We start from the raw sequence: 26,132 nt of genomic DNA on the forward strand, positions 1-26,132 counted from the left end.
TACTGTTGACGGCTTTCGACTGCTGTTGACAGCGCATGCGCTACCGCGCGTATATGTCCCGCGCAAATTTTATTTTATTTAAAAAAAAAAAAAAAAATTGTCGGCGGTCTACTGGTAGACCGCGATCGACTGGTTGGGCACCCCTGCATTAGGCCCACTTTGCAAAAGCTTATTAATTCTCGCAGGCACCACATTCGCAAGATTTAAAGCAAACAATCGTGTGAGGTCATAATCGGAATACGTAGGCCTATTTAGAGGATATTAAAGATTGATCTTCGTCCACGAAATAGTTTTTATTAAAATCTCACGCATGTTTATTAATAAAATTACCAATATATTTAGGTTAAAGAATTCATGACTAAAATTTATTGTCTGGATTTTGTTATGTCCTAATTGTAATTCTCATTCACATTCAATTGAGCCATAATGTCTTCAGGTTGGACACACAGGTTGTAAGTCACTTTGGGGAAACGCGTCTGATAACTAAATGTATATAATTTGGGTAGCCAATTCATATTTTCTAATGAATAACGTGCATACGTATTACTATTGACCAAAATGTGCTACGGAACCAGAGCTGTTTAAAAAGGGGCGGTAACTGCGCTCATCAAAAAATGTCCCTCGAAATACGACGAGGGCAATGGGCGTGGTCTTTGTTGCTCCCGCCCATGGTCTCTCTCTGGTCCTCTGCGAGCCTTTATCAACACGGAGCGTTAACTCACGGCTTCATTCTGCATTTACAAACAGCTCAGCCATGTCTGGTCGAGGAAAAGGAGGAAAAGGACTCGGAAAAGGAGGCGCCAAGCGTCACCGTAAAGTTCTCCGTGATAACATCCAGGGCATCACCAAGCCCGCTATCCGCCGTCTTGCCCGTCGTGGCGGTGTGAAGCGTATCTCCGGTCTGATCTACGAGGAGACCCGCGGTGTTCTCAAGGTGTTCCTGGAGAACGTGATCCGTGATGCCGTCACCTACACCGAGCACGCCAAGAGGAAGACCGTCACCGCCATGGATGTTGTCTACGCTCTGAAGAGGCAGGGACGCACCCTGTACGGCTTCGGCGGTTAAACCATCTTCTCCAACCCTAAACCCAAAGGCTCTTTTAAGAGCCACCCAAATCTACTTGATAGCGATTTTCCTTGCATCACAAAATATTGGATTGAAACCGATCGCAGAAATATAACTGTAGATAAGTGTGAGGTCATCATGAGCTACATTACATCAGTTTTAATTCAAAATTCTAAAAACAACCCCCCCCCCCTAAATTTAAATAGACTATCTGCCATGCATCAAATTCTAAATTGACCAGCTAATTGGTGTTCTTTGACTACATTTGACAGTTTTCACTAAGGGTCGCTGTTAAATAGACAATTTGGGTTGTTGATTTAAGTATAACGGAACAGCCCTTTGTTGGAGAGGTCTTATCTCGTGTGTAGAGATGTGTAGAGTCCAACCAAGACAGCGATAGTCGGTCATACAGGATTCTTTAGCTAGCCCCTAAGAAATCTCCAGAAGGCTATTGGCTCCGGCGGAACATTCAGTCCTAAATTTTAGCCAATCATATAACCGGACGATCCAATGATGATTTGCATACGCCCCCTATAAATTCATCCGTCCATCACAATTCAGGACATACGCATCGAATCTCATCATGCCTGAAGTAGCAAAACCCGCGCCCAAGAAGGGCTCCAAGAAAGCAGTTTCCAAGGTCGCAGTTAAGGGCGGAAAGAAGCGTCGCAAGTCCAGGAAGGAGAGCTATGCCATCTACGTCTACAAGGTGCTGAAGCAGGTCCACCCCGACACCGGCATCTCCTCCAAGGCGATGGGGATCATGAACTCCTTTGTCAACGACATCTTCGAGCGTATCGCTGGTGAGGCCTCTCGCCTGGCTCACTACAACAAACGCCGCACCATCACCTCCCGGGAGATCCAGACCGCCGTCCGCCTGCTGCTCCCCGGTGAGCTGGCAAAGCACGCCGTGTCTGAGGGCACCAAGGCGGTGACCAAGTACACCAGCTCCAAGTAGACTTCACCATTCAATCAAACAAACGGTTCTTTTAAGAACCACGCAATTCGGCCTAAAGGGCCATTCCTAACAATTGGTTGTCTATGATCGTGTTGAGAAGTAGAGGCGCCCTTCAAAAGATAGTGACAAAATGGAGGTCTGAGAAGATTCAAATAAGTGTCTTGTAAGGATTTTACAATATGACCATCTGAATTGTGATATTAGTTGCCTTTTCGCACTATCCAAACATCCAAACAATGTTTTGCATGTTAATACTGTAGTTGGTACTAATATCTAATGACGTGCCCCATGATGCCTATCTGTGGAACATGTGCTATCTAGTTGGTGTCTAGTCCTAACGCATCACAAAGTTCTATCATGATTCATGAATAAGCAATCAAAATATTGGAAATAAACTACGTAGTTTGAGTGGATAGCTATTTAGTTCCCTGACTGTCCTCAATCTGTGTTTTCTAATTACCAATATGCTAGGTGTAAAAGGGGGCAGTATTCCCCAGGACTTTCCACTTTAAAAGTATGTCTCTCCCTGAGTTTCGAAATGGTTGGAATCATCTGGGATAATTTGAGTACACAAGAAAATACAAAAATATAACGTATATCTAGGCCTTTTATAGATATCTGAATGCCAATATCGCACATATTAGGCCTTTAAATTGTGCATAGGTCGTCCATAACTGCGTCTAAAATGAATATTGTCATCGAAAACTTAGAACCTGCTGATATAGCCACAGTCAGCCAAACTAAAAAAATGATGTCACCTCTGAAGGGAAGTGTATTAATCAGAATTTATTTTCAATAGACTTGATTTCTGTGATAATATTGACAGAAACCTGAAGGCTTTTTCCATATCAGAATGTCTTCTTTCAATCGTAAGAGCAGGGGCCTCTACAGATTCTCTTTTCTTCATCTGAAGTTTCCTTTCCTAAGGAGATGACCCAGAATTACTTGGAGGTAAGGTGGTTTGAATTCTAAAAATGCTTATGAAAGGAGCCTCAATGCATCCTTTAACCCTCCTTTAGCATAGGTTACTTCCGACCAACCTTTACGAAAGGAAAGGAGAGATTGTTATCCAATAATCCTTTTCGGCAGCAATATTTAAAGCAACAGGCTGCCGACGAAGCACCTTTTCATCTTTCCTTGACCCGATGACGTTTTCCTTGAAGGTTAAGGAAAGGAGGCATAAAGGTTAGGAGATTTGATTATTCGTAGAGGCCCCAGGAGTGTCATTATGACTGCTTGAGTCTTTGGAACAACGTAAGGCCTCAGCAAATGTGGAAATCAGTGGCTCTTTCGAATCCATTAAGACGTCCATTCAACAGATATAGTAGCCTATTTACAGTACAGCCTAGGGTTTAAGATAGTACAGGTGCATTGAAAAGAGGTCTAACCCTCAGAAAAAGGATCAGGATGGGGACGGATTAACAGGATCCTCGTTTGTTATTATAGTCAGAAATGGACAGAATAGCAAAAAATTTCACTCAGGTCCAAGTATTAATTCAAAGGTTAATTAACTCGACCCACGTTACCAATTGGGTTGTGTCTACTAACATGGGAGGGTCTTTTCTTACACGACGTTGTTGAGTAAGATGGCAAAAGTGTGTGTTACATAAACACATTGCTGTAGTTGGCACGGTATAAACTGGAATTGGTTCAGTGTATAAGAAATGGAATATTATTTTCTTATTTCTGTAATTTTGTCAAATCTTTGAAAGCAATCGATGCGACAAATATTTATTTTAATAATGAACTATTTTGCTAATAACCATATGTCCTTAAAGTATAATATTTTAAAACATTCAAACATGAACTAAAAAAAATCTTAAAGAAACAAACCATAAAGTAAAGGTCTCACATGCTCTTGTGTTCACCAGCTTCAGAATACGCATCTTTAATCTAAAGTACAGGCATGCGGTACAAGTTTCTCTCTTTCGAATGTACCTCGGTTTTGTGCGTCATATTAAAAATCATTGTCCGCATCATTAGATATATTTAGGCATTGTTGAAAACAAATATCAGATTAAACAGATGCATACCAAACAATGTCACATGGAAAGTTCGTTTTTTTAGATACATGCTTTACATATTTTGCGCCTGCGACTCCACAGGGTTCAAATATAACAATGCTTTTTGAAGTTTGTTCACGAGACGGGTCAAATAATTCCATCGTGTGTAAATTACATCTGGATGATACGAGGGAGGAAACACAAACGAGACATCTTGGACCCTCACAGAAAAACATTTCATGGAATGAGTCTGTACGGTTCTCATTGTGTGTATAAGGACAGCCCACATTCATCTGTTCGAAACTCTTGTTCCTGAACCGTACGAGTAGCCTAGATCATGGAAGTCGCTCCTGCTGTTGCTGCTCCTGCGCCTGCTGTCGCCGCACCGGTGAAAGCAACTAAGAAGAAGACGGCAGCACCTAAGCCGAGGAAGGTTGGACCCAGTGTGAGCGACCTCATCGTCAAAACCGTGTCCGCCTCCAAAGAGCGCAGCGGAGTTTCTCTGCCGGCGCTTAAGAAACTCTTGGCCGCCGACGGCTACGACGTGGAGAAGAAAAACTCCCGTGTCAAGACCGCTTTGAAGAATCTGTTGGAAAAGGGAACCCTGGTCCATACCAAGGGCAACGGAGCTTCTGGTTCTTTTAAGATCAGCAAAGAGGAGAAGAAGCCATTAACTAAGCCTGCTGCCCCTAAAGCTAAGAAGACCGCTGTCAAGAAGCCCGCCGCCGTCGAGAAGTCTCCCCGAAAGGTGAAGACACCACGGAGTGTTACCCCCAAGAAGGCCCAAAAGCCCGCTGCGGCCAAAAAGTCCTCGATCAAGAAAAGCCCCAAGAAGGTTGTAGCCAAGACTCTAAAGAAGGCGCCCAAGCCTGTCGTTAAGAAATCCCCCGCAAATAAATCCCCGGAGAAGAAGGCATCCAAGCCCAAAGCCGTCAAGAAGACGGCCCCAAAGAAGAAGTAATCTCACTTAGTTTTTGTTAAAAAACCCAAAGGCTCTTTTAAGAGCCAACCACACTACCTTAAGAGCCTATTTTCTTGTGTATTTATGCATAGGCAAACCATGATGTGAGCCATTAATTATAGAGCCGTTTATCATGGGAAAATACATTATAGCGTGATCATGTTAGATGAAACCAATTATTCCTTATTCTAGTGGGCGGACTCACGGTGACCAGATTTTCAAGATCTGATCAGATTAATTATAGATCAGATCAATGTAAACACGAAATATAATGGCCTATTTTGAGAATATTGCACTATGGTCTTTTATGCTGTTGCACGTAGCGGAACAGGAAGTGGATAACGCTGTTTCAATGTAAACATACCCGCACTTTCAGCCGCTCCTGACATATTCGGATATAGTCATTTCACTGCTATTATTCATTAAAGCAAGTGAACAAATGGAATGTTTTTCTTATTTAATATGCTTTTGAAGAGCGTATCCTCCTCCATCCTGCAGTAATTTAGGTAGATATTGTAGCTAAACTCACTATAAAGTAAGGATGGCTAGCCTAACAAATTGACAGTTATTTGTTTCATTTAATTTGTGATGTGCACGTCATGTACTCTGTCCAACTTTATTCCGGAAGGGGCCGTTTGATGATTTAACGTTCTCATTTCAAATGTAAAAAGCAGGAAACTATTAACTTGCTAATGAGCTGGGCGTGTGAGGAAATAAACTGGACCAATCGGCGTGCGGTGGTTGTCCGGGGCCAGCTATATAATCTATTGCTCTACCTCACTTAACCATGAGCAGTCTCAGAAGCCTAACTTGAAATGGCAAGAACTAAGCAGACCGCGCGTAAGTCCACCGGTGGCAAAGCCCCAAGGAAGCAGCTCGCCACCAAGGCTGCCCGAAAGAGCGCCCCGGCCACCGGCGGCGTGAAGAAGCCCCATCGTTACAGGCCCGGGACCGTGGCCCTGAGGGAGATCCGTAGGTACCAGAAGTCCACCGAGCTGCTGATCCGCAAACTGCCCTTCCAGCGCCTGGTGAGGGAGATCGCTCAGGACTTCAAGACCGACCTGCGCTTCCAGAGCTCCGCCGTCATGGCTCTTCAGGAGGCTAGCGAGGCTTACCTGGTCGGTCTGTTCGAGGACACCAACCTGTGCGCCATCCACGCCAAGAGGGTCACCATCATGCCCAAAGACATCCAGTTGGCCCGCCGTATCCGCGGAGAACGGGCTTAAATCGACGATTGTCCCAAACAAAGGCTCTTTTTAGAGCCACCCAAGTATCTTTAAGAGATTTAAATCCGACCTTTTTACACTCTTAATTTAATCGTTCAATCCCGCCCGCGGGCAAGTTTTAGTTGCACCACCCCTTCCCCCAACAGGCTGGGTCAATTTTCGACATCTTTCAGTTGAGTTATAGTCATGTCACACATCGTTTAAAGCTTAGAATGTCAACCATTCGGTGAAATAAATATCTTTAGCGAATATAGATAAAAAAATCTAGTGTCTTGCCCCCCTCACCCTCCTCCTTTGGTGCATTCTAACTCGTCGTTGTGGATATCTTTATCAATGAGTTGATACTTCATGTTGGGTCTTGAAATGTTCATAAGAGTCCACAAAAATCGAATATCAATATTATATTCGTCTAATCACATTGTGTATATGCACAAGCCATCTTATACAAAGCAGACTAAAAATAGAACCGAAACGCTGCAAATTCATTTGTTTTTTTCTGAACCATGCGCTTTAACTTGTCATCATGGAGTTCAAAAGTTGATCATGACTACATGATCATATACGTTAAATGTAGACATTTATGTATTTGACCTCAACCCCCTGCTAAATCCCTATTCAGAAGAATTACAGGTGACCAAAGGTGAATCCTCTTTGCCTCACCCTTACTAGATTATCACTGAAATATTATGGCATTTATTTAGTTACTTAATTTGCTGTCGTAAACTCTGCTCTAGAAACAATATTTATATTATAAATCCTTTCTAAACTGATACAATTGTATAGACTAGGCCTACTATGTGGATGATCATATAAAACAAATGACGACGTTCAAAATATTAATATTAATAACTATTTAGTGTTTTGGAGTTCTGATAACTACTATTTATGTTGTACTCGCTCTTCTTTTCAATGGGTGATTCGTCTTTAGGTCAAGGCGCCAATTCTCGCACCAATTCGGGATGAATGATTGGTCCGTTCTTATCAAGTTTGAGCTGGCCAATAAGCAGAGACCTGAGGGCATATAGAGGGTGCCGCCCTTCTAGGAGACATCATTCTTTTTAAATAACGAAAGAGTCATGTCTGGAAGAGGTAAAACCGGAGGCAAAGCCAGGGCGAAGGCCAAGACCCGCTCATCCCGTGCCGGACTCCAGTTCCCCGTCGGCCGTGTGCACAGACTCCTCCGTAAGGGAAACTATGCTCACCGCGTTGGTGCCGGAGCTCCCGTCTACATGGCGGCGGTTCTCGAGTATCTGACCGCTGAGATCCTGGAGTTAGCTGGAAACGCGGCCCGCGACAACAAGAAGTCCCGCATCATCCCCCGCCATCTGCAGCTGGCAGTCCGCAACGACGAGGAGCTCAACAAACTCCTAGGCGGAGTGACCATCGCTCAGGGCGGTGTGCTGCCCAACATCCAGGCCGTCCTTCTGCCCAAGAAGACCGAGAAGCCCGCCAAGAAGTAGAATCAGAACCAGACTACTATTAACACAAAGGCTCTTTTAAGAGCCACCTAAATATTGAATAAGAGCCACTTCTCCCAGCGACGCGGGAAGTCAGTCCGAGGGGGGGATGCTGAGACAGCCTATATAATGACGTCATAATAAATGCTGCGGAACATCCATTGTTACAGAGACGAGATCACGGGTGACTTAACATTCAGGGCTCCGCTCCTGATAAACACTACTGGTGTGTAAAAAGAGTTCTGCCAACTAGCCACTGTTATTCACAAACGTTAGCAAGTAAAAAATGTGGAAATTAGAGTCAACTCGGCTGATACTGTGCTGAATTTCACACACTAACAACATGCCGACAAGCTGTTGCGGTCCGGGATTATACACAGCGTTATAACAAGGATTCAGGAGGTTATTTCTAAAGGTTTACAAAGGAAAGTGACAAAAGAAAGCCTTCAATTTCATCGAGTTACGAGTTGTCTGATATGAGGAAAGTGACGGTTTCTCCGTCAAGTGTACCGTCCGTCTTTGCTCTTTTTTTGCCAACCAGTTTACGTGCGGGATTCCAGAATCAAAACGATAACATTCAACGTGTCTATGGCAGCAACATTTGACACCATTTAGAATGTTCACTACAACAGATGTTGGAACACCAACATGCTTAGGTAAAATCAGCATAGTAGGCCTACCATATTAAGCTATGGACAGTTCTGCGTTGTGCGTCATAGCCTGTCGTTTTAATCAAATGAAACATGGGGGGTGACGCTGTCGTTTTTTATTGATCGTCATGAAAAAAAACATAAGGGTTAACACTGTTGTTTTTTATTGGTCGTAATGAAAGAAAACATAAGGGGTAACACTGTTGCTTTTCATTGGTCGTCATGAAAAAAAACAAAAGGGTTAACAGTGGGTACGCGTAGTGCCGTTGGTACGCATGCGCAGTTTAATAAATCTACTGTCAACTCCAAGACTAAAGCGTATCTGTTGACCAGAGTATCTTACAGCGTCTTTATTTCAGAAGAATGTTAATTTTAAAAGCAAATTTGCATTCTGGGTGAAATAGCAATAATTTAAAAGAAATTAGTCGGGTAATGTTCACGATACGATTCCTTTCTATGAAAGTCGACTTCACGACCCAAGCACTGGGCGGGGTCCGTACTAGAGCTCCCGCCCATCGTCTCTCTCAGGTCCTCTGCGAGCCTTTATAAAGTAGGGGTGTCCAACTTAGTCTTCACATTGCTTCTGCTATCTAGTCAATCATGTCTGGTCGAGGAAAAGGAGGAAAAGGACTCGGGAAAGGAGGCGCCAAGCGTCACCGTAAAGTTCTCCGTGATAACATCCAGGGCATCACCAAGCCTGCTATCCGCCGTCTTGCCCGTCGTGGCGGTGTGAAGCGTATCTCCGGTCTGATCTACGAGGAGACCCGCGGTGTCCTCAAGGTGTTCCTGGAGAACGTGATCCGTGATGCTGTCACCTACACCGAGCACGCCAAGAGGAAGACCGTCACCGCCATGGATGTTGTCTACGCTCTGAAGAGGCAGGGACGCACCCTGTACGGCTTCGGCGGTTAATCCATCTTCTCCAACCCAAAGGCTCTTTTAAGAGCCACCTAAATACTTGTTGAAGAATTATTCCTACAAATAATAGACGTATATTTGCAATGAAAAATAAGCTCAACATTTTTACACGTTCGATGACTATGTTTAATATCTGCCACACATGAAAACTAAACCTTATTTCTAATTGGCTATTAAAGGCACCCAGTGCCACTTTATGTAAACATTCAATGAAAAATAAACTTTCAATTTCTAGTCTTTTTTACACGTAGTAAGTTTCAATAACTCCATACCATTACATATCGACATTCAAGGAGCAAAGATGAGACGTCGTTGTGTGGTGAGAACTGATAGAAAATCGTAAACAACAATCGCCGGTGGGGAGAAGCCATTTTTCCATTGACTGGAAGCCTGCTTTATTTATTGTAGGTTACAAAATATAAAGAAAATGGCGTCATTGTTATCGATTTTCTATCAGTTCTCACCACACAACGACGTCTCATCTTTGCTGCTTGAATGTCGGTATGTAATGGTATGGAGGTATTGAAACTTACTACGTGTAAAAAAGACTAGAAATTGAATGTTTATTTTTAAGCCTCGAAAGTTGCACTGGGTGCCTTTAAGGGTCAAGTTCTGTCACCAAGTTGGCCTGCTCAACATTATCTCGTGTTTCCCCCTTGGCCGCCAATACTAATGACGGTCAATGATTGACAAAGAAAATGTAAAACCTCAATCAGATGTATTTTAGCTGTCTTGCGTAGGATGTAGCTTAGATGGAGAAAGTATACCCTATTGAAATGAAAGACTACCTTAAAAACGTCTATCCATTTTTCCATTAAATATATTTAACTCATAGGCCTACTTATTCCCCTATCAATTTATTTTAGAGCTATATATTATTTCATAGCCGTATTTATTTGATTATTGAATCAAATGGCATTCCATGATAAAACAGCGTTATAGCATTGACTCTAGCCTATTTAAACCTTTATGCTGTATGATTAATGTTATGTCATGATTCATCCATTCTGGGTTTCCTTCTGGATCGTTACATTCTATTGAAAGGCGCTTAATTTCGAGCGTGGGTTTACCAAATAATTTAACGTAACTAGGGATCAGTCGATAGATAGGCCTAATTTAATAAATATATCAAAATATATTTAATGCACCTGCCAATATCGACTCAGTTTGGGTTCAATCTAGCCAACATTATTTGTTCATAAAATTGAGTTGAGTAGCCTATTCAAATCCATTTGATCCAGGATGTGAAAGATGATGTGTAATTGGAGACAATAAACGGCAAAAAGCGACTAACGTTCGATACAAACGCGATTTTTCAAACGCAATGGACGAATGTTCCATACAAACGCAATTTTACTCTGCAAAATGTCCAAATGTATTTGAAGTAGGCCTAATCAAATAAATATCATGTAGCCTATTTAAATCCATACAGATGCATGTTTCTGATTGTTGTAGCAGCTCTAGGCAAGCCTTCTGACGAGTGTGTTTAACAGCAACTAAATGCGTTAATTGTATCAGAACAACAGAGACCCAGGACATGTTGATCACTGTCAACTGTTGGTCTGAAGTCTTGGTCATTTGAAAAAGAACTTTCCGCATTATGAAAGACTTAATGTATTATTAAAAACAAATCTCAACGAAACCTAAGTGACCATCATCAGGTCACGTCGCAATCTAAGCGTTATTGTAAATAATTGTCTACATCATTGGTACATAAAACCAGGTACGGTTGAAATTTAGCATTTCTTCTTGTTATTTATTAACTACACGTGTCAAATACTGACATCACATTGGAATTTTATGCTGGTAAAGTTAAGGAGGAAACACAAACGAGACGATCATTCCCACCCTGGAGTAATTTTTCAATGGTTGAGTCTGTACGGTTCTCATCGTCTGTATAAGGACAGCCCACAGACCGGCTTTACTCACATCTGATACAGAACCTCCGAGAACATGTCTGAAGTAGCGCCTGCACCCGCTGTTGCCGCCTCCCCGGCGAAAGCCACCAAGAAGAAGCCCGCTGCCCGGCCGAAGAGGGTCGGCCCCAGTGTGAGCGACCTGATCGTGAAAGCCGTGGCTGCGTCCAAAGAGCGAAGCGGAGTTTCTCTGCCAGCGCTCAAGAAGACTCTGGCTGCCGACGGCTACGACGTGGAGAAGAACAATTCTCGGGTCAAGGCTGCCGTGAGGAGCTTGGTGTCAAAGGGAACCCTGCTCCAGGCCAAGGGCACCGGAGCGTCCGGATCCTTCAAGATCAGCAAGGAGGCAAAGAAACCCGCCGTCGCCAAGAAGGCCGCCGCCCCCAAAGCCAAGAAGCCCGCCGCCAAGAAACCCGCCGCGGCTAAGAAGGCCGTCACCCCGAAGAAGGTCAAGAAGACCCCAACCAAGAAGGTATCTGTTAAGAAAGCAACCCCGAAGAAGGCAAAGAAGCCAGCCGCAGTTAAGAAGGTTGTGGCCAAGGTTACAAAGAAAACCGTCAAAAGCCCCAAAAAAGCTCCCAAGCCCGTTGCCAAGAAGTCTCCGGCAAAGAAGGCAGCAAAGCCCAAAGCAGCCAAGAAGGCCGCCCCCAAGAAGAAGTAAACTCTGTCCATTTGAATTCCCCCAAAGGCTCTTTTCAGAGCCACCCACACAACTTTAGGAGCATATTCCAAGTGCACTTCTCTACATGTTAAGTTTCTTTAGCCGCCCATATTGTATTACAACAAATGAGCGACTGCTGTGTTGCAAATGGTTCAATATTGGATGTAATTCATTTATTTACACGCAATATAGCCTTAGGTGGGTTAAAGCCTCCTAAAGCACCTCAACAAACCAACCTGAGGTGCCCATCATCACGTAATAGCCTATGCTATAAACCAAGAATAGTCCGTTTGAGGTGCTCAAACTGCAGTTTCTGAGTGTATATTATTTACAATACAATGCACAACGGTATTGAGGTTCCAAGATATAGTGGCACTTCGTCTCACTCCTACTCGTCCTTTGTACCACTTGTTGGAGTCAGCTGACAGCGTTTGCAACGCGGGCGAAAAGACTAGACAATGTTCCTTCGTTTTTAAATGTTTACTTAAAAGTCTTCAAACAAAATACACGTCTTCAACAACTATATAATCTACGGTCTTACGCACGGTCAAAAAACTGTTTAGCTTCAATCAATGTTAGACTTCAAACTGAATTTCGTTACCGTTAAACATAGAGAATAACATATTTACCATTTATACCTCACTAAATTATTAACAGTCTTACACATTACGAATTAACATAAAATTACTATTAGCATTTATTAATCATTTTAAACTAAATATTTATTATAAATCAATTATTGGCATATTGGCTCTTACACAAGACAACTATCTTCACTAACCGTATATAGCAATAAAATAAATTATATATTAAGAAATTAATACTTGAAGGAACCCTAGGGGAATTCAAAATAAATAATATATCTGAAAGCCGTAATACGAATAGCTATATGTAACATCCCTCGGAAGGCGAAATCAAATGCGAAAAGAATCCCCCCTGAATCAAATGTCCCTGCATTTTACTCATTTGTTTAAATTCCTCAGCATTGTCGTACAAATTCCTATAATATTTGCAATAATGAATGATGCAAATAACAAGTAGGCCTACTATCATTATATACAAACTAAAAATGTATTCAAACACTTCATTATCCGCATATCTTGGTGTAAAAGTTAAAGATAAAATGTTATGGTTTCACCCCTCCCCGATTATACAAAGCGGGATATAACTGGGCGGGCACCAATGTGAGTGCGGGACTCGCGGTTCCTAACTACGTTTTTATAAGGACCAATCAGAGTGTTTGGGTTATCCGGGGGCTGGCTATATAAAAGTTCCACCTAGAGTTTTAACTATCAATCTTTGTAGACACCTAACCAACATGGCCAGAACCAAGCAGACTGCGCGTAAGTCCACCGGTGGTAAAGCCCCCAGGAAGCAGCTCGCCACCAAGGCAGCACGTAAGAGCGCCCCGGCCACCGGTGGCGTGAAGAAGCCCCATCGTTACAGGCCCGGTACCGTGGCCCTGAGGGAGATCCGTAGGTACCAGAAGTCTACCGAGCTGCTGATCCGCAAGCTGCCCTTCCAGCGCCTGGTGAGGGAGATCGCTCAGGACTTCAAGACCGACCTGCGCTTCCAGAGCTCCGCCGTCATGGCTCTTCAGGAGGCCAGCGAGGCTTACCTGGTCGGTCTGTTCGAGGACACCAACCTGTGCGCCATCCACGCCAAGAGGGTCACCATCATGCCCAAAGACATCCAGCTGGCCCGCCGTATTCGCGGAGAACGCGCCTAAACTGACCTACTTCCAAACACCCAAACGGCTCTTTTCAGAGCCACCTACTTGTCTTAAAGAACCATCCCTATCTACTTAGCCATAATCACTATTATCACAGACTTAAACTAAGATCTACTTAAACTGAGACGGATATTCAATGTTATGCATGTAATGTAAAGATTGCAATGCAAAATTTACCATATGCAGAACATAGTATACAATGTATTATTGACGTGTAATTTTCAGTTGACTGGAAACAATCTATATCAACCTTTATCGTTAATTTTAGATGGTAATGTGATATTTTGATGGAAATGGTAATGTTGAGGGGTTAGGTATGAGGTTGGCGAGAAATAATTTAGGTGCAAGGATAGAGATGAGATGCTTTAACTTAAGTATTAGATATAGGGCAAGGAATAAGCATTGTATATAGTTTAGGTATAAGGATGGCTACGTTTTATGTTTAATCAATTATTCATGATTTATTTTCTAATTACTAAGATTCCATCGCTTCCTTGGATAAGAACGTGTCACGCACATTTTTAGTGTCCTATAGAAATGAAGCCTCCTAGAGCAGAAAGGTTATATTTCTTATTTTGTTGATTTTGGCAAAATACTGTCGCCTATTGGCCATGAATCTAAGATATGTTATTGGTCCGTTTTGTATTGTGTGGGCTAGCCAATGAGCAAAGGGCTGGAAGTCTATAAAAACTCCTGTTTGATTTTGAAGCATTTACGCAACGAACTAAAACATGTCCGGAAGAGGTAAAACTGGAGGCAAAGCCAGGGCGAAGGCCAAGACCCGCTCATCTCGTGCCGGGCTTCAGTTCCCCGTCGGCAGAGTGCACAGACTCCTCCGTAAGGGAAACTATGCTCACCGCGTCGGTGCCGGAGCTCCCGTCTACCTGGCGGCGGTTCTCGAGTATCTGACCGCTGAGATCCTGGAGTTAGCTGGAAACGCGGCCCGCGACAACAAGAAGACCCGCATCATCCCCCGCCACCTGCAGCTGGCCGTCCGCAACGACGAGGAGCTCAACAAACTCCTAGGCGGAGTGACCATCGCTCAAGGCGGTGTGCTGCCCAACATCCAGGCCGTCCTTCTGCCCAAGAAGACCGAGAAGCCCGCCAAGAAATAGATTATAAATCTTACCTTTAACCCCAAAGGCTCTTTTAAGAGCCACCCAGATTTAACCAAAGAGCTACATCTTTTAAACCGGTCAACGCCACTGCTTTTAAAGTTAACCTAGTTCCTTTAGGTCGGGTTGGAGTCCCCGACGCGGGTTCCAGTGAGACTGTTGATCTTAAAGACATTGCACTTTCTATTTTTACTTACTAAAATGCCTTTTTAGCTTTCCTTTTTTATTATCTATTTTTTACCAGAAAAATACATGATCTGATACCAGAGAGAAAAGGGTTTGAGACCCAATTTCTGTCTGGGTTGGAGTCCCAGAATAAGGCCTTTGGTTTCCTTTAGGTCGGGTTGGAGTCCCGGCGCGGGTACCAGAGAAGACTGTTGATCTGATCTTGAATACATTGCACTTTCTATTTTACTTATTTCTTTGCATATGTTTTCTATTACTTACTTATTTTATTGCATGACAATGTTTATATGTGAAGCACTTTGAGTCTGCCTTGTGTATGAAAAGTGTTTTATAAAATAAAGTTGCCTTGCCTTAAATTTCTGTGTATTTATTCTTCGCAGACTTTCCATTCTTCATAGCAGCTAAGTGTCGTTAATTGATATCTAATTAGCAATGGCCTCCATGAGAGGTTCTCTTCAAAACAAACCATATAATTGGGCTTATGTGTACAAACACTGAATTCAGTGAAGTCTTGGTTTGAGGATTTATTTATGTTCCCAACTCTTGAGCTGGTTGGGTGAAAGTCGGAATGTCTGTACTTGTACTAACCACTGATCATAGGCATGATAATTGTTTATGTAAACCGCTACATTTAAAAGGTTTTTGCAAATGTAATATAGCTTACTTGGCCGGTTAGGAAAGAGGAGTTCAAAACGGTTAGGAAGAGCAAGAGCTAGAAGCAGAAGTAATATATTAGGCTATTACTGTTTTTCGAACTTGAGTTAAATATGTAGTTTGATTATGTTTGGGTTTCGTCACAAAGAAATATAATATAGGCTAAGACAAATATAAGCCCCTGTGCAGTTGTGGCTAGGACGAACTATTCATAAACGGCAGTGGCGTTTCAAAATATCCGCGCGCTGTTGCAGATCAGCTCCCAACTGAAATCGGGGGTCGGGTATTCTAGCCAATCACGCAAACGGACGAACCCCTGTTGATTTGAATCCGCCTCCTATAAATATGGCCGTCCGACGAAAGCCAGGAAATTCGCATCCTTTTTCAACATGCCTGAGGTAGCAAAACCCGCGCCCAAGAAGGGCTCCAAGAAAGCCGTCTCCAAGACCGCAGTTAAGGGCGGCAAGAAGCGCCGCAAGACCAGGAAGGAGAGCTATGCCATCTATGTCTACAAGGTGCTGAAGCAGGTCCACCCCGACACCGGCATCTCCTCCAAGGCGATGGGGATCATGAACTCCTTCGTCAACGACATCTTCGAGCGTATCGCCGGTGAGGCCTCCCGCCTGGCTCACTACAACAAGCGCTCCACCATCACCTCCCGGGAGATCCAAACCGCCGTACGCCTGCTGCTCCCCGGTGAGCTGGCCAAGCACGCCGTGTCTGAGGGCACCAAGGCTGTGACCAAGTACACCAGCTCCAAGTAGACTTCACCATTCACCCAAACAAACGGTCCTTTTAAGGACCACCCAAATGCATTCTTAAGAGCTACTCCACGCTGTAATAAGATGCCGACGCTGAATTCATTCCTTGTTGTGGGCCTAGTTGCATTAGTATCAAGGCTAATAAACTGATGCTAGAATACAAACCAGAACAAATTATTTCTGAAACTTTTTATTAATTGACTTGAATTAGGCCTACTTGGGACCATTAACGTGAGGTGGTTGTAGGACACTCCCAACTAAAGGGCCATCAGAATCACGTGGCTCTGATCTAGTTTTTCGGATGACTAGCTTCTGTATTTTGTAATAACACTTTTTTTTACCTTGTATTTCTTTCAAATTATGCGCCATTAGGCTACTACTTAATTAAAATAACGTCTTGTATAACTGGCTCTGTTAGAACCATGCTGAGCTCTTCTGAATGCGACCGTACGCTGAAGACAGATTCCATTGAGCTCGGTCGCCATTTCAACTGCGGTCACTTCACGTTGTTATCAATTGTAAACTACGTAGGCCTATCCGAATGGCCACATGTTTTTATTTATTAGGTGGGTAGGCCTATGAACTAAGGACAGTTCCAGTGAAGTGGAAAACGTACACTGTAAAATGTAATTAGTTGACCTTACTTAAAAGTATGCAAACTTGTTGCCTCAAAAAAATTAGGCAAAGTAATCTTAAAATTAGTGAGTTAGAAAAGCTTGTTTATTTTAAGTGTGCAGTAGCCTACTAAATCAAGTGGTACCATTAACACGTTTTTTGTATGATCATGTAATTTAATAGCTATGATTTGGGTTAACTTAATTTTTTCATTTTGTATGGACTGCTTGATATAAATTTATCCCCACTTAGAATTACTAAATACCTACAACTTAACATTTTTAGTTCGGTTCACTAATTTTTCAAGCTCCCTTTAATTAAGGAAATCAATTTCCTTGTTGCAGCTGCCCAGGTTTTGGTCCAACCTGTGGCCTCTTCTCTCCCCCATTTCTTATCTATTTTTACTACTATCGAATAAAGGAAAAACCCATACGTTGAAAGAACACTCACTGGGTTGATTCAGCTGCATTGGAACATTTATTCAATGCACATTCAAGTAAAAAACAGCAGCTAAACAAGAAAGGATTAAACGCAAAGATTAAAAAGAAAGAAAAGCATCACTCGGGTTTGTATTTGTACTACATTACAACTATTTAAAAATTTCCCAAAACAGAAATGTAAACAGGACAACCTTGCTAGGTTCTTTTCTGACAATATCAACTAATAACAAGTAACAACTATTTGAAAGGTGTCGCTATATCCACCATTACCATACCTGCATAACATACAGACTTTAATGCTTCTTTTTTTTTGTAATGTTTTTTTTGTTATTGAGATCGTAAATAAGAGACAATAGTTGCATGACAGCGTCAAACTTTCTATGATAACAGGAGAACATTAATAGCTGCAAAGCTTACAAAGTGCTATTTACAGCTGATGGCTCTTTAACCCAGAAAACTGTTCTTCAGAGTTAACAGTTTTGGTGGGAGGTTTTTCTTTCCCAGTCCAAGCATCACAGTCCGAAGGAAGTTGAGTGTATTTGCCATGCATTTTGGGTAATCCAAATGTAATGCATATGTAAGCCCAAACAACAGACAAACTGCCTGAGGCAAGTTTTTAGTATGATCCATGACAATACCTCCCTCCAGAATGATGGCAGTGGAGATGGGCTGGAGGTCCACTGAGCTTTGACCCTCGTGAGGACTATCTTCACTGATAACTGTCAGCACACAGACAGTGATGCATTCTAGGGCCTCATCTCTTGCTGTATCCTACAAAGACGCACACATTATTCAGCATTGCAATTTATGCTATCCTAAAACATTCATTTTTAGTGTTTGCTAGAGAAGATGGCTTTAAATATGTGTTCACACTGGATTGTTACGATATAGCAAACAAAATATATTTAGTATGGTTAAACTGCAGCTATGGAGATACAACAAGGTCTATACATTCTTGAACAGTGAAACTGACTTTTCAACCTAGACTCCTACTCCTTAGATTTGAAATGAATGAATGGCTGTTTACATATCCCTCAGATTAGTTGTGTTGGTATAACTATACAAAATGCATCAATCACTGTACAAAATGTAAATTGAGCAGATATAATTAGATCTTCTATGTCAACACAGGAATAATTTATATTAATGCAGACCAAACTTTTTCTTACGTGCAAGTACTTACAGAGCAGGTCTTGAAGAATTCACTGGAGTCTTCACCGAGTAAAATGGGAATGCCTTTGAGGACAACAGAGCGAAGTACTGTCACGTCTGGTGTCTAATGATACACAGAGAGAGAAAAGACCAGTTAACTGTGTAATTTGCAAGGCACAAGCAGACAGGAAATAAAATAGGTTGGTCTGGATCATCTCATTTAGAACTTGATTGATGAACTATCATACAGATCAAAGGCCAAATGAACCTACTTACCATCCAGCTCATGTGCTGCATCAGCTCACTGAGTTTGTGGCCAACAGCTCCCTTTTTTGTTTTGAAAAGTTCGATGATTAAACGTGGGGCGTACTGGTCCAGAGCCTCAAAGAAGTCTCCCTCAAGATTCCTACTGGCGATTCGGTTAAACTCAGCAAACACCTGAAAAAGTAGAGAGAGGGGTGGGTAGGGACGGAGAGGTGGCAGCAGGCTCCTTTTTTACAATTTCTTGTCTGCGTAGTGGGAATGATTGGTCCATCATTTGTTAAATGAGAATGAGATTGCCATTTGGTTGTTTTTTCTTCATTTCTTCCACGAGAACCATTCTGGCATTTTCAAGGCTTGTTTCATCATGTCCTTTAGGTAAGTTAGGCAGGTAGTTTGCTTCACCTCTTTTTGGCCGTTTGATATTCTTGCTTGAGGATTCTCCCTCTGGGTTGCCTTTACTTCTTTTGCCTCCATTGATTGCTACATCTTCACATCCAGCTTTTCGAAGCTTTGTGCGATAATTGGCCATCTTAAATTTAAGGCTGTTTTTCCAGCCATACCATCTGTGTGGTCCAGGCTCAGAGAGGCAGGGGTGTTTGCTAATCATGGCTTTTGCAACACTGCTGAAGTCATCATCTTCAGGTTAAGCCTTGAAACTGTACATCCTTTCAGCAAGCTTTTCTAGTATGTCATGCTTCATATCTCTTGGTAGAGTCATACGTGTTCCATCTTTCATAAAGGCAAGATCTGCCTGTATGAGTCTATACCCAACATCAACTGAGAAATTGGGTATGTCCAAAAACTCTGGCCACTGTTGTCTTAGCAATGGTGATGCTCCTACAGTCGACAGGATCTCAGTGTCTGCTATGCTGCAATCAGTGTCTGATGGTGTGGCGGGTGATGACAATGCTGTTAAATGGAGAGTCAGAAGAGGGATGATTTTGACTGTAGCTCTTTCAGGTAAATCAGTTAGCATTTCATTTGGGGAACCACAAGGGGGATTACAAAGAGAGAGCTGTTATACAAAAAAAACGGGGGGCTCGGAGCTGTGGACCTGGGGCTAAAATTGAGAGTTGCATTTGTAAAAACATTGCATCTGGTTTTAAAAGAGAGGCTGTTTGGATAGGTGAGGCCTTGAGCTGGACCAAAAAGAGGCGTCGTGCTAGAAGTTCACTGCCTTATTTTAAAGTAATGTATAATAATAATAATAATAATAATAAATTGTATTTATACTGCACTTTATATTCAAGAATCTCAAAGTGCTTCAGAGAAAAAAATACCAAAAAACTATTAAAAAAGGGGGAACCTCAAAGAAAGTTTAGCTAAATGCTCTTTTAAAGAGATGGGTTTTGAGGTTCCGTTTAAAAAGAGCTGTAGTCTGTGGAGCCCTCAGGTGGTCAGGGAGGGCGTTCCATAGTCTAGGGGCAGCAGCAGAAAAGGCCCGATCACCCATGGTGCACAGCTTCGTATGTCGGGTTTGTATGGTGATCTTAATGGAGAAATCGGTACATCTGAATATTGACTGGCTTGGAACGCCCAGTAAAAATATATATATTATTGTGTGTAATGACTTATATGGTGACATTTTCCCCTATAAATATCTAGAGGATGCTGAAAAGCAGATGTGTCTGAAAAACATTTGGAGCAAAACTATATCTGAAAAAAAGATGACGTAATGTGGCTGGTCTCAGTAAGGAGACTAGCAGTTAGAGCAGTGGTAGAGTGGAGCTGTTTCGTTAAAACTGTTAAATGCCCGATTCATAATTGTGATGAAGATGAATCAGTTGAGCACCTGCTTGTAGACTGCCAGAGATCACAGTATAGCACAGTATACCAAGGTAGAAATAAAGATCCTTTGGGCAGGGGGAAACTTTTTGTTTCCCTCCCATTCTTTCTTTTTTTTTAAAACTGCATTATATTGTTTACTCCAGTTACTCTTCAACTTCCTTCACTTGATTTAAACATTTCTTTACGTCTGTAACTATCTGGCTTTACTAAAACATTTTCAACCTCACTTCGCACTGAAGCTCATTGTTAGATTTAAGATAAAGCATTTCGATTTAGCAATTATATTTATAGAAATGTAGAATTCGATTTAGGATTTATATTTAGCTTTGATTTAGGATTTATATTTATATACACGATTGAGCATTTTGATTTAGTATTAAGATTTAGAAACAAGATTTGGATAGAATTGTATTTTTAGCTTAACGTATTCTAATTGTATACATAGGCCTACAGGAAAATGTAGCAGTGCCTTTTGGGCGGGTGTTTATTTTGCAAAATCTGGGAAAATCACAGCAGGCTTTCACCAGCCAAAGTTTACAAACAGCACTGCATAGAAAAGGCATTGCACGAAACAAAGTAATATGCCAAACCAGTAGACTTGGTATATGGCCCATGTTCCAAAATGGACCTGTGAACAATCTGGATTATGGATCTCAACATCTATTCAATGCATCCGCGCGTTTAAAACAGCGCATGGGCAGTAACACCGGATATCTTAGCCAACCACATAGAGGGAGGTCCACAGTAATATTTGCATGGGACTTGCATAAAAATAGGATTCAGAGGGTGTCTGAGCGTCCGCATCGACTCCAATCATGCCTGATGCTGTAGCAAAACCCGCGCCCAAGAAGGGCTCAAAGAAAGCCGTCTCCAAGACTGCCGTCAAGGGAGGCAAGAAACGCAGAAAGACCAGGAAGGAGAGTTACGCCATCTACGTTTACAAGGTGCTGAAGCAGGTCCACCCCGACACTGGCATCTCCTCCAAGGCGATGGGAATCATGAACTCCTTCGTCAACGACATCTTCGAGCGTATCGCCGGTGAGGCCTCCCGCCTTGCTCACTACAACAAGCGCTCCACCATCACCTCCCGGGAGATCCAAACCGCCGTACGCCTGCTGCTCCCCGGTGAGCTGGCCAAGCACGCCGTGTCTGAGGGCACCAAGGCTGTGACAAAGTACACCAGCTCCAAGTAAACTCGACCCACGAATGCAACCCAAACGGTCCTTTTAAGGACCACCCAATTCCGCTTAAAAGAGCCTTCCTCCACTCAATGATCATGTTCTCTACTGGAAATGTTTATACTGACTGATGTATAGGCTTCAATTGTATTTATGTTTTAGAAGGCACGTTGTGACTGGGTTCACTACCTATTTCACAAAAAGTTCAGGACAACACAACTGCATTAATAAAAATGGAAGTCCATATCTGAAATTATGCTAAATTGGCTATTTTGTGCCCCTTGGACATTATCACTTAAATTGTCACCCCATATTCTCAGTTAATTAACATTGGTTTACTTACTCGGCCTCCCGGCATAAGGCTATATAGAAAATAGATTTCCTCAGGAAAAAAAACCTTTCAAAACCTATTTTAGCCCAGCTAGAACCTAAAGGATGAAAACAAATGTAATACTGAATATCCATATCACTGGAGCATGGTACCCCAGTGAGGGTCTTGCAAAGACTCAATACCAGTGGGTGCTCCTGAGCTTGCCACTCAGTGGTGCATGGGCCTGGATAAATGCGATTGCCCGAAGAGGGCAACAAAAACAGTTGGTCGCCTCTACTAAAATAACATTTTCATTGAGTATGGTTTTCAGGTTCAGTTTTTGTGTCGGCCGCCGCCGGGCCTTGGAAGAAGCACTCGGAGATCACAAAACAAATGCTGCCTCGAGCACGTTTACATTGTATTTTGGGAGAATGGCAAAAACAGATTTATTTTTTAAAAAAACGTATTTTATTAACAGTGATATTACTATGATGATCATGGTCATATATAACACTACCACGTTTAAAAAATGTATACAGCACATGGTTTTGGGTGCACTGGCTGTTTCATGTCGAATCGAACTCTAGGATAATAACTTGTTCAAGGAAGGAGGGGTTACATGTTATCCTCATATTTTGAGGATACTATGCTTTTAGTTTTATTTTGGATGTCCTGCCTATGCTATATATCAATTTATTGTGATAATCTACAAATACCAATCCCTAAATATTGTTATTGTTAAGACTAGAAATTGAATGTTTATTTTTCATTGAATGTTTACATAAAGTTGCACTGGGTGCCTTTAACACACTGACATCCGTCATCTGAAGCTTATGATAGGTCCTTCAAAATATGAATACCATTTTATTTGTAGGATACAGCAAGTGTGGATTTTTTTGGTCGACCACCTATTCACGCTTTAATTCATGCTATAAAACCAAAATTGAGGCGTTAATTATTTTGCCATGTCTCCAAACAAGCTCATTTCAATCATCTTGAATAGTAAGCCTACAACATGCACATTCAAAGAATCACATTTGCCTAAAATAAGACCATGTTTCTTCATAATTTGTCTGAACTCGTTGATGAGGAAAGAATGCCTGCAATGTATTTGTAACAACACTCAAAACGTATTTAAAAAACATCTAAAAGCAAAAATTATAAGAGGAATCTATGTGTATAATGAGCTGGCTGGTATACAGCAAGCCTTTACTACCGCGTGTGTTTACCAGCTACTTTCTACGCGCTTTTTAATGTAAAGTACAGACACACGGGATATGTTGCTCGCTGCCAATTGTTAATCAGAAGTGTGTGTCATATAAAAAAGGATTGTCTGCATTATTAGAATAGAAAGGCATTATTAAAAACAGATATCCGAGAAAACAGATTGATACCAAAATCACGTCACGTGTAGAGATACGGTTTTTTAGAAATCTTTTCGACATCCATGGCGCTTACAGCTCTGCAAGGTTCAACATAAACATCTCTTCTTGTAGTTTGTTAACGAGAAGTGTAAAATAATTATATCGTGTGTAAGTTATAGCTCGATAAAAATGAGGAGGAAACACAAACGACACATCTTTCTCCCTCACAGCAAAACTCCTCACCGGTTGAGTCTGTACGGTTCTCACTGTGTGTATAAGGACAGCCCACAAGCGCCAGTCAGACAATACTCAGTTTCCAACTCTTGATACTAAACCAACCGAGAAGATGACTGAAGTTCCTCCAGTAGCTGCTGCCGCCGCACCGGCGAAAGCGACCAAGAAGAAGGCGGTGGCCAGGCCGAAGAAGGTCGGACCCAGTGTCAGCGATCTGATCGTGAAAGCCGTGTCCGCTTCCAAAGAGCGAAGCGGAGTTTCTCTGCCAGCACTTAAGAAGGTTTTGGCCGCCGATGGCTACGATGTGGAGAAGAACAACACCCGTATCAAGGTCGCCATCAGGAGCTTGCTGGAAAAGGGAACCCTGGTCCACACCAAGGGCATCGGAGCATCTGGGTCTTTCAAGATCAGCAAGGACGCGAAGAAGCCAGCGGCGAAGGCTGCTGCCCCTAAAGCCAAGAAGGCTGCTGTCAAGAAGCCCGCCGCCGCCGTCAAGAAGGCTACCCCAAAGAAAGCCAAGAAAGCAGTAGCAAAGAAGACCTCCGTGAAGAAAATTACTACCCCCAAGAAGGCGAAGAAACCCGCTGTAACCAAGAAGGCGGTGGCGAAGAAGAGCCCCAAGAAGGTGGTGGCCAAGAAGGTAGCAGCCAAGAAGAGCCCCAAGAAGGCACCCAAGCCCGTCGCAAAGAAATCCCCGGCGAAGAAGGCGGCCAAGCCCAAAGCAGCGAAGAAGGCAGCCCCCAAGAAGAAGTAGATGATCACATTTAGTTTTTGTTGAAAACCCCAAAGGCTCTTTTAAGAGCCACCCACCTGACTCAAAGAGCCCAAATCCTATGAAACGACCATCCATTAATGTTATATGTTATGATTTTATAAATCTAGGTTATTCACTATTTAGTGCAGAAATGTAGTGGTGGGTGTTTCGTTGGACCCTATTAAATAGGGTGCCACGAATATATAAATCCTACAACAGTCGTAATTTTTGTTGATATTGAGTGATATTTGTTAGCCTATATAAAATAGGGTCCATGATGAAACTGCACCGACCTTAACCTACGTTAATATTACTTTAGCTTCTCGCCGGAAAAATGTGACAATTATTTCCATTACAAAGTAGCACAGGGAGCAACTATCACACATTTGCCCTCAATAAACAACGTCATTCAAATAATGATTTATAAGAGTATAGCCTACTAAACAGAAAACGTTCCGTGTTCTGTAAACATAACTATCTCCACATTAAGTTTATGTTTATTTATTTTATTTTTCCACAATGTCTTGTTTTTTTTAAACGATTTATGGTGACCATATGCTCTGTAAGGTGACCTTGGGTGTCTTGAAAGGCACCTCTAAATTAAATGTATTATTATAATTATAATTATGGCTTCGGAGTTAACAGTAGACGATTGTAGAAATAGATTGTAGACGGATGTAGAAATACCAACTTTGCTCTGTTTACTTAATGTATTGTGTTAAACTTTATTTCAAAATTAGACGTTAGGGTATTCAAAATTCAAATATAAAAGGCGGGAATGGTATGACCTGATTATGAACACACTAGCTGGGCGTGTGAGGAAATACAATGGGACGCAGCGCCTATTCGCTGTCAGCGTCTTTCCAATGACCAATCAGCGTGTGGCAGTGTTCCGGGGCTGGCTATATAAGCCCTTGCTCTACTGCGTAAAGTTACCCTTCAAACCTTGAAGACTTTGCAGAAATGGCCAGAACCAAGCAGACAGCGCGTAAATCTACCGGTGGCAAAGCCCCAAGGAAGCAGCTCGCCACCAAGGCTGCCCGCAAGAGCGCCCCGGCTACCGGCGGCGTCAAGAAGCCCCATCGTTACAGGCCCGGGACCGTGGCCCTGAGAGAGATCCGTAGGTACCAGAAGTCTACCGAGCTGCTGATCCGCAAGCTTCCCTTCCAGCGCCTCGTGAGAGAAATTGCCCAGGACTTCAAGACCGACCTCCGCTTCCAGAGCTCCGCCGTCATGGCTCTTCAGGAGGCTAGTGAGGCCTACCTGGTGGGTCTGTTCGAGGACACCAACTTGTGCGCCATCCACGCCAAGCGTGTCACCATCATGCCCAAGGACATCCAGCTGGCCCGCCGTATCCGTGGAGAACGCGCCTAAAAGTGTTTAACGACCTACCCACAACGGCTCTTTTAAGAGCCACCCACATATCTTTAAAGACAATAAGACCTTGCTTGAATACAATGGTTGGGTTTTATAAAGCCAAATATAATCATAATAAGATCAAAAGCATCTCAATGCTCAAACTGCATTGACGGGCAATTATGACTTGTTGACCTTTATCCAATACATCACCCAAACGAAATGAAGCAGCCTTTTCTTTTTAAAAAGTGCTGTAAGAGCTGACCCATTATGTCCTTTATACATTATCTGTTTTAATTGTTAGGATGTCATCAAAGTACAGAATGTTTTCAATGCTAAATTAACTTTGTATAGAAGCGTGAAAGAATTGTCTGTACTATACATCAAAATACAGTTGGCTATTCGGATTTCTG

At 42.5% G+C, this 26,132-nt stretch overlaps 11 protein-coding genes and 1 long non-coding RNA gene across 12 annotated transcripts; 11 read left to right on the forward strand and 1 right to left on the reverse strand.

Annotated features, from left to right (window-relative positions):
• The first annotated feature begins 711 nt into the window (after positions 1-711).
• LOC132474238 (uncharacterized) lies at positions 712-9,269 on the forward strand. Its single transcript, XM_060074810.1, has 5 exons — positions 712-1,061; positions 1,660-1,956; positions 4,423-4,984; positions 5,797-6,154; positions 8,916-9,269. The coding sequence occupies exons 1-5, from the start codon at positions 755-757 to the stop codon at positions 9,231-9,233; spliced, it is 1,842 nt and encodes a 613-aa protein (XP_059930793.1). The 5' UTR covers positions 712-754; the 3' UTR covers positions 9,234-9,269.
• On the forward strand, positions 1,613-2,186 carry LOC132470615 (histone H2B-like). The gene has a single exon (XM_060069373.1). It carries the CDS (start codon positions 1,650-1,652, stop codon positions 2,022-2,024), a length of 375 nt encoding a protein of 124 aa, XP_059925356.1. The 5' UTR covers positions 1,613-1,649; the 3' UTR covers positions 2,025-2,186.
• Positions 3,775-5,282, forward strand: LOC132470483 (histone H1-like). Its single transcript, XM_060069153.1, has one exon. The coding sequence runs from the start codon at positions 4,365-4,367 to the stop codon at positions 4,986-4,988; it is 624 nt and encodes a 207-aa protein (XP_059925136.1). The 5' UTR covers positions 3,775-4,364; the 3' UTR covers positions 4,989-5,282.
• Positions 7,253-7,693, forward strand: LOC132470588 (histone H2A-like). Its single transcript, XM_060069321.1, has one exon. The coding sequence runs from the start codon at positions 7,291-7,293 to the stop codon at positions 7,672-7,674; it is 384 nt and encodes a 127-aa protein (XP_059925304.1). The 5' UTR covers positions 7,253-7,290; the 3' UTR covers positions 7,675-7,693.
• A 1,387-nt stretch (positions 9,270-10,656) lies between the features above and the next one.
• On the forward strand, positions 10,657-11,974 carry LOC132470480 (histone H1-like). Its single transcript, XM_060069139.1, has one exon. It carries the CDS (start codon positions 11,193-11,195, stop codon positions 11,814-11,816), a length of 624 nt encoding a protein of 207 aa, XP_059925122.1. The 5' UTR covers positions 10,657-11,192; the 3' UTR covers positions 11,817-11,974.
• Positions 11,975-13,134: 1,160 nt separating this feature from the next.
• On the forward strand, positions 13,135-13,545 carry LOC132474245 (histone H3). Its single transcript, XM_060074822.1, has one exon. It carries the CDS (start codon positions 13,135-13,137, stop codon positions 13,543-13,545), a length of 411 nt encoding a protein of 136 aa, XP_059930805.1.
• A 179-nt stretch (positions 13,546-13,724) lies between these two features.
• LOC132470597 (histone H2A) lies at positions 13,725-15,049 on the forward strand. The gene has a single exon (XM_060069333.1). The coding sequence runs from the start codon at positions 14,280-14,282 to the stop codon at positions 14,661-14,663; it is 384 nt and encodes a 127-aa protein (XP_059925316.1). The 5' UTR covers positions 13,725-14,279; the 3' UTR covers positions 14,664-15,049.
• Positions 15,050-15,865: 816 nt separating this feature from the next.
• Positions 15,866-16,383, forward strand: LOC132470622 (histone H2B 1/2). The gene has a single exon (XM_060069385.1). It carries the CDS (start codon positions 15,893-15,895, stop codon positions 16,265-16,267), a length of 375 nt encoding a protein of 124 aa, XP_059925368.1. The 5' UTR covers positions 15,866-15,892; the 3' UTR covers positions 16,268-16,383.
• Positions 16,384-17,519: 1,136 nt separating this feature from the next.
• LOC132470737 (uncharacterized) lies at positions 17,520-18,904 on the reverse strand. The gene is made up of 3 exons (XR_009528702.1): positions 18,748-18,904; positions 18,503-18,595; positions 17,520-18,090 (listed from the first exon to the last, which is right to left on the reverse strand). It is a non-coding gene; the product is annotated as an uncharacterized LOC132470737 (long non-coding RNA).
• A 2,382-nt stretch (positions 18,905-21,286) lies between these two features.
• LOC132470610 (histone H2B 1/2-like) lies at positions 21,287-21,857 on the forward strand. Its single transcript, XM_060069359.1, has one exon. It carries the CDS (start codon positions 21,339-21,341, stop codon positions 21,714-21,716), a length of 378 nt encoding a protein of 125 aa, XP_059925342.1. The 5' UTR covers positions 21,287-21,338; the 3' UTR covers positions 21,717-21,857.
• Positions 21,858-23,449: 1,592 nt separating this feature from the next.
• LOC132470469 (histone H1-like) lies at positions 23,450-24,783 on the forward strand. The gene has a single exon (XM_060069126.1). The coding sequence runs from the start codon at positions 23,722-23,724 to the stop codon at positions 24,361-24,363; it is 642 nt and encodes a 213-aa protein (XP_059925109.1). The 5' UTR covers positions 23,450-23,721; the 3' UTR covers positions 24,364-24,783.
• A 504-nt stretch (positions 24,784-25,287) lies between these two features.
• Positions 25,288-25,782, forward strand: LOC132470577 (histone H3). Its single transcript, XM_060069310.1, has one exon. It carries the CDS (start codon positions 25,327-25,329, stop codon positions 25,735-25,737), a length of 411 nt encoding a protein of 136 aa, XP_059925293.1. The 5' UTR covers positions 25,288-25,326; the 3' UTR covers positions 25,738-25,782.
• The last annotated feature ends 350 nt before the right edge of the window (positions 25,783-26,132 follow it).

Source organism: Gadus macrocephalus, chromosome 2 (genome assembly GCF_031168955.1).
Source record: "Gadus macrocephalus chromosome 2, ASM3116895v1".
Taxonomy (NCBI): domain Eukaryota; kingdom Metazoa; phylum Chordata; class Actinopteri; order Gadiformes; family Gadidae; genus Gadus; species Gadus macrocephalus.